General features: G+C 36.1%; 1 protein-coding gene across 2 annotated transcripts; it reads right to left on the minus strand.

Moving 5' to 3' along the window:
• Positions 1-2,376: 2,376 nt before the first annotated feature.
• Positions 2,377-14,943, minus strand: myb (MYB proto-oncogene, transcription factor). Of its 2 annotated transcripts, XM_088932575.1 has the most exons (16): positions 14,839-14,943; positions 12,737-12,854; positions 12,272-12,343; positions 11,220-11,312; positions 10,890-11,110; positions 9,915-10,146; positions 9,365-9,445; positions 8,866-8,970; positions 7,431-7,670; positions 6,700-7,062; positions 5,900-6,042; positions 5,355-5,469; positions 4,738-4,860; positions 4,537-4,638; positions 4,003-4,110; positions 2,377-3,613 (listed from the first exon to the last, which is right to left on the minus strand). In XM_088932575.1, the coding sequence occupies exons 1-16, from the start codon at positions 14,859-14,861 to the stop codon at positions 3,500-3,502; spliced, it is 2,253 nt and encodes a 750-aa protein (XP_088788701.1). In that variant the 5' UTR covers positions 14,862-14,943; the 3' UTR covers positions 2,377-3,499. The 2 variants fall into 2 exon arrangements, with proteins under 2 accessions (XP_088788701.1, XP_088788711.1); XM_088932585.1 differs by lacking the exon at positions 6,700-7,062.
• Between the last annotated feature and the right edge of the window lie 592 nt (positions 14,944-15,535).

Here is a 15,535-nt window from a genome sequence, read left to right on the forward strand (position 1 = left end):
ACAGGAATAAAGATCCAAAAGGGGTATTGAAAATCTAAGTTCATTCCTCTAGATAGCTATCTATGACATGATTATTCAGATTGATTGATCATCAATCAATCTCTATTCATTTGCACAGTTTAATGTCAGCCTTATCTTTGGTGACTGCAAAAAAAAAGGATGTTTTAGGTCCAGCACTTCACTTTTTTGCATTATTATTTTTGCGGTATTAAAAACAAAATGTGACATATGTCACAAGTGGTTTTCAATTCTTTTAATATGCAAAGGACAAAATTATCAGAAAAAGGTGTTTTATAGCAGCTTTAATATAAATATTCCTGAACATCTGGTGAGCAAATAAAAAATTAGAAAAAGCTGAATTAGAAAATATAGGTAAGGTTTGGTACACAAAGCCAAGAGAAAATAAATGAAATGACAAAAGGAACAGATAGAAAGGCATTCAGGCAATTCCTATGGTGTCCCATTTTTTTAAACACAAAATGATGCATACACATCTGTTGAAACAGACCTGTGAATTTAGTATTTGGTGGAAACACCTATAGCAGTAATTACAATCTCAGGTCTTTCTGGGCAAGGTCTTTTTGTATCAGCACATTATCAGTAGAGTAAAACTAACCTGTCTCACAACGGTACAGTCTCTTCATAGCACTGATGTTGAGAAGTAGGAATCCACATTTCACTGATGGTACTGCTGTGTTTGGGCGAGATTTTAATTATCCTGGGCAATCAGACATCCCCTTTTCTTATCAGACAAACATTTAATTTCCAATACAGATCACTATTGTGATTATCCAGTGGCCAAGCATACGCACTGGTCAAAGTGTTAGAAACACTTTTTTCAAATTAACAGACTCCTTTCTGAGCAACTTCCATCACATTCTCAGGCCAGAAAAACACCTAGATTTCAATGTTATTGAAACATCCATCACATCCAGACAGCTGGAAGAATCTCTTTAAGCTGCTCTTGTTGCTCTCAGAGGCCCAACATGTTATTCGGTAGCAGTCTGTAATATTTTGCCTAGCGAGTACATATTGTTGTGGTTTCAACAATATGATTTAATCAGAATTCCTGTGCTGGATGAAACCACCTGCACTGCTACTGAACACCAGGTGAACAAAGAAAGGAGCAGTTGTGTTTGTGTTGCCCAAGTCAGCAATCAGTCCGGCACAGTAGCAAAAATGACTTGTTATCTTCTCATTCATAGGAAATAGTCTCCATACCATTGACCTTAAGAATACAAGATATGATTAAAAAATGTATTTTTAAAAAAGGACAAAGACTTTCCAGACTCAACACTGAATCCACTCATTTTTATGATTAGCTCTCAAACCAACTATTTTTACACGGTCCCATTCAAAATCCATCAGTTACTATTAAGCTGCTGTTCATGACACAGTCTCAATATGACTGGTGTGTTTTCTGACCTGTTCCTCTTGAATTCTTCAGTGTTTTTCATGTGTTTTCACTTAGTGCATCATACACATTAACACATGCAGCTTTAAAATGTCTTACAGGTCCCAAGCAACATTTTAAAAGATTTTCCTCCATACCATGCACTATCATTCTCCTTGCACCAGAATTTAACCACAACACCCACAGCTACACACAAAGGCATATGTTCAAATATGGGTCAGCCTTCGCATCAAAAGTTTTTTAAACTTTTTGTTAGTCACACATGCACAAAAAATGAGGAAAAAGGATAACCCCATGGACTAAATGAACGGTTAGAAAATTTGCATTTTTATCAAGTTATCATACACCTTTGCAAGTAGTCACTGATGAAGTGTGAAACCTTTATGAAATCCTTTAGAATAATAAGCAGTTTCTGAACCTTAACATTTGATGAGAAGTCCCCTAATTTATATTGTGACACTGTCATCTTAACAGTAATAAATGCATATTTAAGGAGAGAATCAGCAGCTTGAGAATATTGCTACTGTATGCAGTATTTTATATTAAGAACACAGCTTTAATTGAAAATTCTCCACTATTGTATTGCATTTCTCCAGCAGCCCATATGGAAATTGGAAAGCGTGATTTTCATTTATAAACAGAGAGGCATTTAAAATGCAGTAAATGACTACTGCAATCAATATTGTTTGTTGATTTTTTAATGTCCCTGAAGTTATGAATTTTAAATTAATTAAAATTATTGCAAACAATTTTGTAATCATTGGGTTTGAACAATCCTTATCTAAGTTGTTATAAATGAAGAAATGAAATGTAAACAAGTGACATTTGCAAAGCATGAAACTCAAATTTTAATTACCATATTAAAGTAAATCATTTTACTTAAAATGCTTTTACCACCTCTGTTTTAGTTTTAAATCTAAAATGGTTTTATAAATGCTTCTAAAATTAAGAACAACAGAATATGTAAAAAACACTTTATTTACAAGGCAGTTCAGAAACTCCATATAAAAAGTTTGAATGATTTCCACTGAGTGCTAATATAAAAGGCAGCAAATAATACAGGTTATAAGCTAAGTGTTTGTCACCGGTTGCTACAGCAGTTCTCAATAAAAAAAGCATGTTTAAAAAATATTCATGTGTATAAAAGAGAAATAAAAAACAATAAAAAGTGTTTCCCCAAAAGTGTAGGCTCAAGGCCTTTTCTCCCAAAAAACAGTGTTTACAAACAACATTTAAAGAACAAATTCTCCAAATGCTAGTGCAGTACATTTTGATTTAGTAAAGCTCTACTGCCCATTTGACACTAACTGTCTAAAAGGTATGCTAACATTTTTAGCAGCAAAATATCCTCTTCCATTTGGCATTTATTTGAAAAAATTAAATTATAAAACAAAAATATAATACATTTGTTCAGATATAACAAATTTCCATACAGTATATTTTCAGGCAAGCTAGTAGAAAACAAAAACAAAAGCAAGCACACTCACACAAACACACAAAATAGCGGTTTTAAACCAAATTAAAATAAAATATGGAATATTTTTAAATATTTCCAGTCTAGATTGGTGTGAAGTGGTCTGTAATAATGCTTTGACAAAATACTCCTATCAGTGCATTTAATTTAACCCACGTGTGGCTTTACATACTGTTACACTGTGCATCTTTTCTGCTCACATCTCATCTAATGCAAGGTGAAAAGACAGAATACTGGTGTGAAACACTGCTTGTTTTGCCAATGTTAAGAAAACAATCTTTGAACAAATAATAAATTACGCAGTTGTTCTTTATATTAATATCCATAAAATAAACATTTAACAGATACAAAATAGTTTTACCTAGAAATTTAGGTAAGTTTGTCATAAAAAAAAATCTTTGGTTGGTTGAAATCCAACAAGTGTATGCACAGTGACAAACTGCAATGTGCCTCTCCCAACTGTTGTACCACAACAAATAGATTCCCTGTGACATCATGAGCATCTTCAAGTAGAGGGAATGTTGATTCTTAATCAACCTGGAGTGTTGAGTGTTTTTTTTTTAATTTTGACTTTCCATTAGTTTTGTTTGGTAATGCTTAGTTTGAACCCCTTACATGACTAAAGTCCTGGTAGAAAAGTTGTTAATGTATTTGTGGGCCTGCTCTGTGACAAGCATTTGATCATCAGTCTTCCCACAAGCAACTGCTTCCCATGCATTGAGTTGCTACAAAAAAAGCAGAAATATAAATCAGTTCATACTGTTCATTACACTCTAAATCTGATTTTGCAACACTTTGTTCACAAAATACAAAAGGTAATTTAGAAATGTAAATAAGTATCCATTTTTAGAACTAAATGTTTTTCCCCCAAAGAAATACACACACCCACACTAAACACTAGATGTCTAAGGCCTGTATATATCACAATACGGGCTCTTAGAACTGTATATTTTACTCCTGTTATTCACTACAGTAAAAGTTACTAAATGTGTTTCAAAAAAGAACTAAAAATGTAGTAGCAGTCATAAACTTTCTATTATACAATTCAACTTCTGAATGATGCTTTAATGCCGTCAAATATGCTCTTAGATGTGTGGAATTCATTTTGATTTACCTGTAGTGGGCTTCCAAGAGTTCTTCTAGGGACATGAAACCCTTTTACCAGGTTGTCTTCAATTTTGTCAGACACTGGCATCATTAACACTGAACTTGTCAGAAGATTCTGTGGGGGTGAAACAAGCTTAATTTAAACCTACTGTGATGCTTATTTTCGACACAGCTCTCCACAACAGTCATGACCCACTGTTTTGTTTTTTCATATCCAACTGTTATCCTAAAAACTCCATTTTATGGTCTCTCACAGCCCAAGCAAGAAATGCAAAAACGGGAGAATACATAAATCTACACGTCACCCTAATAACAACAAAAGACTGTAACACTGTGTTAGCAAAACATTTTTCTCCTTGTTCAGGAATTCACGCATTTAACAGTTTTCTGTGCTGGTAAAAACAACAAAGCAAAGAGCTTCCTAAGCAGGTTTTTGTCTAAACCATGACCTCAGACATTTGGGATACTTCCTAACCAACTCATGAAAACATGATTTAATTATCCTCCAAAGTTCTGATACGGGGGCTTCATTTCTCCATACCGGAGTATCTTCCACAGAGCTGTTCTGAGGGAAGAGCTGCGCAGGAAGGCCGTTCCCCTCCCACTGAAGGAAGCTTCTCCTCCTGTCACAGGGGGATTCCACCTGAAATACATGTAAAACCAAAGCAGTCAGCATATCTGCAGGGATACGCAGGTAAATACAGCAAAACTGGCACACTGCTCTCAAATGAAAGGAAAGTACCTCTTGTTTAATCTTTTTTAATACTGGCTGTTCGTCTTGATGAATCCCTGTTGTTACTTCAGACTCATCAGGTTCCTGTTTGATGACTTCTGCCAGGTCTTGTTCAAGATGGGGACTTTGGGGCTGGAACAAACCCAGAATTTTCAGAAACAAATCTATGACAAAACACTATAAAGGGTTAAACTTGAAACAAGAAATCACACCACCAAAGCCAAGTAAATGGAACATTAATGTACAAAGTCCACAGAATTAACCAAAATTGGATGAATGGAGTACACAAAGTAATTTAAAGTTAATTTTTAAAAACTTATTATAAAACATAGACATTTTCTAAAAATCAGTTTTATGATTTTCATCAATTATGACAATATATTTCGTTTTTCTTCATATGTTCAATCTATGAAATCTGCACTGGGTGCTTTCACTATTTTAGCCCACGACTCTTTTTTTGTACAGTAATGCACTGCTCTCTGTTGCCATGTGGGCAAATGTAAAGACTTTTACAAACAAAAATGTCAAACCCAATACACTAAAATGCTTAAAATTAAAGGAGCAATAAAATAATGACCCAGCCTTTTCTATCAATTTGTAGCAAATGTCTTTAACATTAATCTTACCAACATCTTTAAAGGGCCATATTTGATTTCTTGGAGCGCAAGTGCTGTTTTGAAAGGGGTAGGAGTTCGTGGAGATGTCTCCATTATTGATCGTCTGATGTTAGGAGTTCTGAAACTGAATTTTTAAAAAAAGAGGTAAATTAAAAACATATTTCACCATTACAGGTCCTTCACTAAACTAGATCAGTTTCACTGTTGTTATTTCTTCTGTATTCTACAATTAGATTGATTATTTTCTTCCAAGCAAAAATAACTGTGACAATTTAATTCAGAATGTATGCAAACTATCAGGACAATACCCATGATATTTGTCATTCACCTTTGTATTACAGCAGGGTTAAGATATGCACAAGTTACATACTGTATCTGATAGGAGCTATCAGAAAAAAACTAAAATAGTTGTGCTGCTTAAACTTCAGGATACAATAAAGAAGAAAACATAAGTAGTTTATAGCATACTTCCTTTCAGACCCCTTTAGTAACAGATAACTCTTTTTCCCACACCTTTCCTTGTATTCATTATACTTTAAAATGAAGAAACTTACACATCATTTTCTTTTTGAGGTTTAAGAGTATGATCACGGTGTAGTGCATTTGCAATCATAGATTTTGGAGTGCACACAGGAGTGGAGGTTAATGTTGGATTGCCAAGGTCTAAATTCTCTTGACTTGATGATGTGTTGAAAAACTGCAAAAATAAAAAAATAGCATTAATAATTATAGTCACTACTGAAATGGTTTGAAAAGAGCACACAAATTTATGAATGTGCACAAACTGGTGAATGATTGAAATGGAATCATGAAATGACATTTTTTAAGCCTCATAAGTAGAGTTTGAAGAAAACAAATAATGAGTTGTTTTAATATTATTCCACATAACCTTATGGTATACGAAACTGCTAGAATTTACAGAAGTACCCCTCCTCTTGAGGTTTTGCAATCACAATGTGATGCTTTTACTTTAACTTGAAAGATCTTTATAACAGACCTTTACTTGAATCAGAACAAGCTGATATTTACTTGAGAAAATCTAAGATGTTCTGTCAAAAAATAAACTTTGCTAGTTTTTCTTCAAGCTCAACTTATGATGTGCTTTTAACAGATTGCTAAATTTAGTACTGTACAGCTAAAAAAACCCCAAAAAACTACAGTTTGGAGCACTACAAAAAAGAAAAAAGCAAGTTAGATTTCAGCTGAGGATGATCTGAAAGTGATAGCAAGGGGTAGGTGAAAATACCTGGTTAACAATAATCAACAAGTGCCATATTGATTAGTCATTTGTCTCCTAAGATTAGTTTCTAAATTGTTAACCAACTCTCAACTGTTACAATCGCTGTTCAACTACCTGCGAGGGTGAGAAAGGCAGGCTTTTGACTGGGGAACACTTGGGAGTGGAGCAGATGAAGTCTACTAGTGTGAAGATGCTACTGTCACCACTGGCCGAGTGACTGACATCCCCTTTCCATTTGCGAAGACTGACTGATGGCGACACGCAGTACTTTGAGGCTGACAACGACCCAAGCGAAGCAGGAGAGCCCTGACACAGTGAGGCTTTGCTTAAGTTTGCGTTAGTGTGTTCGTTACTCTTGCATACACTGCTTTCTTTTTGCTGTAGCTCTGTGCATTTGACGGATGGAGATTTGCAAGGCGAAGCATCGGCAACATCAAGGAGTTCAAAACTGCTGAGTTCAGCCCAAGTGGAGGGATCCTGAAAAGATTGGGGAGGCACGGATCTTAAGACACAATTGGGGGCGGCCTCATTCCTTACACAGTGATGGAGCTCTGCTGATGGATCCTTTATTTGCATTTGAAAACTGCCAGATTTGACACTATCTACAAACTTCCACAAAATCAACACTGACAGACAGCAAAAATTAAAGCCATTTGTAAAGGGCATAATTAATACCCAGGGAAAGGGCTTCCACTCAGCAGGGTGCCTGTAACTGCAATTACTGTATAAAATAAGTCAATAATTATTGACTTTACAAAATAACGTTAAACATATACAGTACAAACAATCATAAGCATAACTTTGACTGGTCACTAGTCAGAAAACCAATCGGAAAGTCAACTTACCGAGTCAATTACTGAATCTATGTATTCGGGGAGAGGAGACAGGACATTATTTTGGGTGGCTGCCATGCTACGGGCAGAGGAGGCACTCTCTTCAGGAAGGCAGCCATGGTCCAGGGGCGGTGGGGGTGCTGCCTGCTGGTGCTGCTCTCCTAAACAGGAAATGGCAACACTATCCCCATGAGTTCCTGAACTATCAGCCATTGTGGCCCCATTCCATCCTGAGTAGTTTGGCATCTGACTCTGTGTTGTGAAGGCAAAGAAAAGGAACTTAACAGAGAGGTTGCACAAGGTGTTAGATACTGTTTAAGGCAAGATAAAACGATTGCATCACTTCAGCAGTTTGCATGTGAAATAGCCCCCCAGATGTTTCCTTGCATTAAATGCCAAAAAACAATATAGGAACCACTGGATATTTTACCCACAGGTTTCAAATAATGTCAAGATTAAAAGCACTCTTTAAATCAAATTAAGTTAGTATACATCACAAACATTTTGAATCAGATTTCACTTGCAAGTCATGTTACAGGATTTTCACACTGCATGAACTGAATGAATATTGCATTGACAAAGCTTGCAGGGAGGAAAGGCCACAATGTTATTCAGCATTCAATGCCACCTTTCAGAAGAAATGTGGTAGGAAAACTGTCCCCCTTTTTAAGAGTTAGAGTTGCTCATCTTTGTGATTAAACTTGACTCTGTCTGACTCTCTTTCCTATCGCTGCAGTTCACACCAAGGCAGCAAAGTAAAGAAGTGGGTAAATGATGTTTAAATTAAGAAAACAGAAGATCTAATTGACAGATTTCAGGTTTTGCTAAAATCAGGCATATGGAATTTAAATGAAAATACATGAGGAAACATCAATTAGTAAACAACAAAAAGCATGCGGAAAACAACATGCAATTCATAGCTTTAAAAGGGCAGACAGAATATCATACAATCAATTTAAGCCTTGACAAAAATCAATTTGAAATATTTTGGGACAACACTTTTGCATGCACATACAGATGAGTTAAGTTTAGTTAAAACAGTCTGCAGATCATTAAGGTTAATATAATCAACTCAATGAGCATTTCAAATTAGAAAAAAATTCAAAATAAAGCAGTCTACACATATGCACACAAAACTGTGGAGAGGCTTTAAGCACTTTTGTACTTCTACAGACTCGAAATTACCAAATGATACTTCGGACTATGATTCATCCTGAAACATACAGTAAGTTAATCCTTCAAGTACATTCTTCTAAAGTTATACTGGCAGAGTGTACAGTACTTAACAGTATCCAATGCTTTCTCAGTTACAAACTGTAGAATAATTCAAGCAGATTAGAATGGTGATAAGCCTCCCCATAGTTTTTTTTAGATTGAAAGGCGAAAAAGTGAAGCACTGGGGTGAAGCTGCTGTCCCTTCATCCAAACCACGCAGTAATAATCTTACTGGTAATGCTTGCTGCCCTCTCAGTTCATTCTCAGTCGACATTAGTAGCAACTCTAATTCCTTTATTCTTTTCTCTTTCTCAGGATCTTCATCATTATAGTGTCTCTGAAATTAAGAGTCAAGGGAAAAGAACAGATAAAGCTTCAGACTTGTGCTTTTACTCAACCCCTTTTGATGAGGTCAAGCCAAATCCAAAGGTAAGGGAAAAAGGGTTACTTCTTATAACTGATAATGTAAAGCTGTCTGGGTACTATACATAATATCAGTTTCAATGCCTAATTGTTTTTGCACTGCATCAATTGTATCTGACATTGTGGAATCTCCCTTCTTCCTTCCCCCAAAGGTAGAAATACAACCTAAATCCCCAAAGAAAAAAGATTAATGTGACATTTTTAAATTTAACTTTTAACACACGGTAGCTTTTATGTGGCTCAATACATCCCCAACGGGTCTTTTATTCAATTCTCCAAACTGGAAGAGATATTTGACTGTGACATACCTGAATAGCAGCAGTAGCAGGCTGAGGGACATTGAGTATATTGACATGCAGAGCCACAGGAAAGGGCACCTGACCAGCAATCTAAAATCATAAAAGGAACATATTTGGTCGAAGCACAGTTGAACAGGCTCACTAACTCACTAAAAATACCTAAGAAATTTCAAATGACAATTAGAAAACAAGTTGTTCTTATTTATAAACACGTGAACACAGCTTGAATTATTGTATAGGTAGCAGGCAGTCAGATTATACCAGATGAAGATGCCTAATGAGAATTAGACTGAGCAGTAAATTTAAGTTTTTTACAAATCTAAGAAAGAACAAAAAAGCACCAGATATTTCATTGATGCAAGACTTTAACATGTTTCTTTTATGCTTTTGTAAAGTAAAATGTCAAAATCTATCCACATTACCAGGCACAGCATTATTATGTAGCCTTTAATAAATCTATTTGTTTTGAAACTTAACATTTTAACATGCAATAGTTTCCAATACAGAACTGGACTAAAATGCACTGTATATACTGGTCTGCGTTATAGTCAAAGCTTACCCGCGGTGTTTCTGGGATGTGGTAGTATTGATAGTCTCCATTTATTGGGGACTGTGTGGCTGGTATCTGAGAGGGTGGGGATGAATGGGCGAAACCCATTATGTGGTTGGTCTTTGTATAGTTTGTGGCTAGCGCTGGCGGGCCTGTTTTCGGGGTGTGCTGTAGATAACCTTCCTGCTCAACCTTTCGGCGCATAGTGGAATTCCAGTGGTTCTTGATAGCATTATCAGTCCTGTGCAAGAAGATATTAAAAAAAACGTTTATTAAAAACAAGTGTTTTGCACCTCATACCAAAAACATTAACAGTAGATACAGTCGCAACCTGATTATTTACTCTATGGTACATTTTTAAGTACACTACATTTTTATGTAGCATCTGGTGTTGGTGTTAAAGCACATTACAAGTCATGTGATCCACAGTATAACTGAAGTGCAAACATAAACATAAATTCAAAACATACACAGAAAGAACCTATCACACACAAGGCCTAGAACCCACACCCAGCACTTCATAACCAACAGCTCTGAAAGTACTGTGGTTGGAAGACTTGAGGTTTAAAAAAACAGAGGCCCTTTTGCTTAACCTCACAAGTGTCAAATCTTAAGGCATTAGTGTTTTGAGTTTATTTTGTTTTATGGTAAGGTTATACATCTCTGGTTTAGTTTGAAACTTCAACTTTTGGCATGTTGTTGCATAATTCGAGGCATATCTCTACAAACTGATATCCACTAACCAGTTGAAGAATATATATACCTGTATATACTATACCTGCTGTATCTAAAAGTCTTTGCAAACCACAGTACATCTGATGAATCTCACATAACTTTCATTTGAATCTCAAATGAAAAGTAGAGACGAGAGCAGTATTAAACTGGTTCTAAGACCATCCCCAGCATAAGATTATCAGACATTTCTCTTTGTTAAAGTTCATAAAGTAAGTCAGTACGTCTTTATTTTCACAGTTGCCAGATTACCTCCCAGGCAGCAGTTTAGCAATCTCAGCCCATCTGTTTCCCAGTTTTTTGTGTGCTTGATAAATAATTCGGTCTTCTTCCTCTGTCCAGGATGTCTTTTTCACCTCTGGATTCAAGTGGTTATGCCACCGTTCTCTGCACTGTTTCCCTATTCTGCCCTTTAAGTGCTTCGCAATGACTGACCAGCGTTTGGGGCCGTACTTTTGCACAAGTTCAATCACCTGCAAGCAACAGAAGCAAAACTGGTGAATGGCTTTGTCAATGTTGGATATCTACTTTGTCGCATACTGGAATTTTTTAAAACAATGAAATGAAAGTGAATGTCATTACCCTCTGATCCTCCTCTTTAGTCCAAGGACCCTTAATAAGTTCTGGATTTAATACTTTCTGCCACCTGTGTTGGCACTGCACATCTGTCCGATTCTATTAAATGGAAATATTAAAGAGTATTAGTTTACATTTACAGTACGTTTTGACAAAATAAATTACACTTATTAGTAAGATTTTGACAGAAGACAAAGTGCCTTTTTCATGATCATGCAATCCAACCACTGTAGGGTCATCTGAACACTAAGTCAATTAGCAAAGAATGTAAATTATTTACAGCGTACCCCCTCCTCTTCACAACAAGATTCTGACCCCAGTTCTCTTCAGTAAATAAGACTGGATGGTATTTTCTTTTCGTTCGTTAGAAAACACTGCTGCTCTGCTGGCGCTAATGAAAATAACAGGTGCCAAAAACCCACTTTGTATTTTAGAAATGAAACATTTTTAGTTTCTAATTCTTAGTCTATAAACTACTTCAAAGTTTTATTTTGGAGAAATGAAATCTTCATGTCTGCTATCCATGCCAGAACACAGGTGCACTGTGGTTCTGAAGATCAGGGTCTTAGTTCTCAATGTACATTCCCTGCCTCATGGACAACAAACTGTACATCAAGCCTTTCAAATAAATGGATGAATCAAAAACTGTAAACAGTTTGACATAGGTCAATAAAAAACAAATCAGCTTTTTTTTCAAATTAAAAACAGTTCCAAGAAAATTGTTGATGTTTATATTAGTTATGCAAATACCTAAACAATCCAATTTGCTACACTATAATGGAAGGAACACACTGGGTAATATGATAAACCATCTTTGTAAACAACAGGCCTTCAGTGGTTTGTTTGTGTTCAAACCACCACTTTTGTGGCTGAGCACGTGGTGCCAAATCATTTCCAAATCCTTCAATTACTTATACAACTTCTCCTCTAGAGAAAAAAAAAGTATGTTCTGACAGAAAGGCCTGCTTCTTCTATTCCTTCCCTTATCAACGTGGAGAGAATGATAAAGCTGTCAGAGAGATAGAATATATCATAGTTAAGAAAGACTTATTTCTTACAGGAAGGAAACTGGCAATAACTTTCCAGTCTTCAGTGCCATGGTTTTCAACAAGCTTCTTTAATTTTTCGTCCTGGAAAAAACAAAACAAAACCAAATGTAATGATCAAATAAAAAGCTACTGTTAAGTTCTACAATGGACTGCCTCACAAAAGCTGTTTCAAGTTAGATTTTCAAAGTATGCTGTTAAGCACACAAGATGCAGTCAGACCACAGACACAAAATAAAGATAAGTCTCCCACACTTATTTGTACATATTAAGACTGTTAACAATCAGAACTACCTTACAGATTAACTATATTTCTTACTCTTTAGACAAATTCAGACTTGGGCCAATTTTACCTCCCTGTACCTTAGGAGATAATCAATGTGATCTGTCAACATAAATATTCACAGCAACCCTTACTCTCCTGAAGGATGATAAAAGGGCAGCACAATTTTTGTTTTGCTTTTAACATTTTCGTACCTCTTCACGTGTCCATCTAGTCTTGCCTAAATGTCGTTTCCCGGATTTTGGCAATGGTCCATCATAGTCGTGATCATACATTTCAATTTCTTCTTCTTCATCATCACTACTGTAAACACTGTAAAACAGAATGAGCAACACTGTGGGAAACTGCAAATAAACAAAAGGCCATTCCTTTTACTAAGGTTCCATAAAGGTATAATAAAAGCCCCTGTAGTGACAAAACCTGTAAATCTTGCAGGTTCAGGTGTTGGGCAAAGTTAGACATAAGGTACATATTTTGAAAAACTGGTTCTAATGTTTTTGGTTTCCACAGATACATCTGAGGGGATTGGCAATGCTAATTATTTTTTCATGACTTCTGCATGTTGAGACCTGCACATGTATTGTTAGAAAACAGGATAATCACACATTTGGCATGCATTCAACCAATCAGTCTTCAAAACAAAGTGAAATGTGCAGGATACTAAATTCAAGCCGGAGATAATGTCCTTTGTGTACTCAAGCGCTATAGAGCCAGTTAACCCTTTACCATCATGGGCTGTATAACAAAGAACAACTAAAAAGATGATCTTGTGCCACTTATTTACATAAATCATATATAATCTTTTCTTTAGTGAAAGTATCAAGGCAGCTTAAAGTAAACGTATAAAATGTTGAATATTCCATGAAACCCAGAAACGGTACATTATCTAATAAAAACAAAAAAGTTCAAAATCAAATACGATGCCATGACTCAAACTGTTCTGTAAAGACGAGACAAAATGTGCCAAAAACAAGTATAGAAAAAAAAAACTAAGAACACAATGACGACTACGAGCTCGCAATCTGAATTACACATTTTGACAAATTAACATTAAATAGGTTTTCGGTACCAGCTAACAAAGCGCTTTTAACACAAAAACGCATTATTTAACTGCAATTAATTAGACATTAGGGGTTTTAACGGGAGTCTACGCGAGGATGACGGGCATAGGAAGGGCAAGGAATGATTGAACGCTTTCTCCTAATTTGATAAACAGATATCGCACAGTTAAACTCTACAAAACCACAAGCGAGCGCACAATTACTTCTTCATTTTTTATGAGCAGCCTACTTCTATAAAAGCTTCAATGCAAGGGGAGACTGGGAGCAAGAACGCCACACTGACATTGGCACTCACAAAAGAGCTGCTTAGAGCCTGACACATTTGACACATCGCGCTGATGGAAGTGTTATAGGCAGTAATGCGTTGACTGTGTCTGGTATAACCGAGGTGATGTTCACAGCAGTTCATGTATTACTTTTACCCGCTGCATATCAGTTAAACATACTTAACTGTGACAATAATGCAGAATTAAGATTTTTTTTCTTATTGATTACATAAATAACTTGTGAAATAAAGTAAGGAGAGACGCTGAACGTGGAATTCAATACGTAGCCTAAACATTTTTAGGAAGTCATTTAAACAATGAGCTTCGGATTTTATAAAACAAATACAAAAGACCAAATATAATACGTAGCCAAGAATAAAAAGACCACCACATACAATAATAAACAGAAAATAAAATCGTCCAAGGACACGTGTGAGAAAAAATAAAACGCAACTTCTTCAATCGAACACTTCTTTGTATCTTTTAAAATAATAATTAAAGCACGTCTTTAAATTATTAATAAGAAGTAATTGCTAAAGCCTTGTACTATCCAGAATGCCCACCTGTCACCTTACACGCACAACCTGTCTCCACAGAGAATGAATGAAATTTAAATGAACAACCTGCAGCTACAAAACAAAGTTCGGTGTTTCAAAGTCAAACAACATCTGCCATATGCTCACCTGTCTCAACTCAGCGGCAGCGCAAAAACTGTCCAATTTAACTGTTAAAACGCTCAGTAAGTAATATAAGCCGAATAAAACTTCCAAGTCCCAAGTACCTTATTCCTACATTTAGATCGGCGCTCAAGCTCCTAGTTTCAAACATCATTTCATGAGAATTAAAATCAAATACATGTAAGAAAAAATCAAATTCCCATAATCATAAACCATCTTTTTCTAAATTGCTATTTAGAAAAATATACAAGATAGCATTTTGCACTCAGAATAGAGAAACGTATTACTATACCTATGTCTTGGCCGCCTAGCCATGATCAAGGTACGGAAGAAGTGGCTGTTGCTGCAAGTGTTCTGCCAAAGTGTGTGTAGTATAGTCGGGAGGAGGAAGCAGGTTGAGATTAAAGAGTAGAGAGACTGTAAACAGATTCCATCAAACAAAAGCACTTAGGCCCTCCCTCCCCGCTAAATTTGGCGCCGTGAATTTGCGCAGGCGCGTTTGACAAACCTTTCCAAGCTTGCAGGGGAAGGCGCCTTTTTCAGTCCAATCCCCGCTAAACGCAATTATTAAACTATGTGTACATTTGTTTCAAGCGAGTGGGGGTATTGTTACCGAGGACAATGTAAACAATTAAAAGAATGGACTTGGCATGAGCAGCTGCAGCGGTTTCGTAGGACCTTGGGTTGTCTGTTCTCTCGTGTTCCTCTGTGGTTGATGTGCGCTGCACCATGTGTTGTCCTCAGCGGTGCTGCTTTTCAGCACTTCAGCTCATTTTTGAGAAGTTACTGTGAAGCGCTCCTAGGTGCTCACGTTTGTGTCATAACTCAGAATTGTACAATGTGCTGCAAACAGGCGTTTAAGAGAAAAACTGTGAAAGCGAGATTTAACGTGTTTTATTCTAACTACCCATAAACCGTAGAGAGATTTTACTATCTTGTTCTCGCTATGTCATTATATTTTTATTCCATTCAAAATACAAACGTTTTGT

The sequence above is a fragment of the Atractosteus spatula genome, chromosome 2 (assembly GCF_055471065.1).
Source record: "Atractosteus spatula isolate fAtrSpa1 chromosome 2, fAtrSpa1.hap1, whole genome shotgun sequence".
NCBI classification, from domain to species: Eukaryota; Metazoa; Chordata; class Actinopteri; order Semionotiformes; family Lepisosteidae; genus Atractosteus; species Atractosteus spatula.

Bases quoted from the DNA above. Each gene is read 5' to 3' on its own strand.
- myb (XM_088932575.1), bottom strand. From the start codon at position 14,861: ATGGCTAGGCGGCCAAGACATAG. The intron at 11,111-11,219 runs GTAATGACATTC...TGTTGCTTGCAG, and splicing joins CTAAAGAGGAGGATCAGAGG to GTGATTGAACTTGTGCAAAA. The intron at 9,446-9,914 runs GTAAGCTTTGAC...TTATGATTTTAG, and splicing joins ACATCCCAGAAACACCGCGG to ATTGCTGGTCAGGTGCCCTT.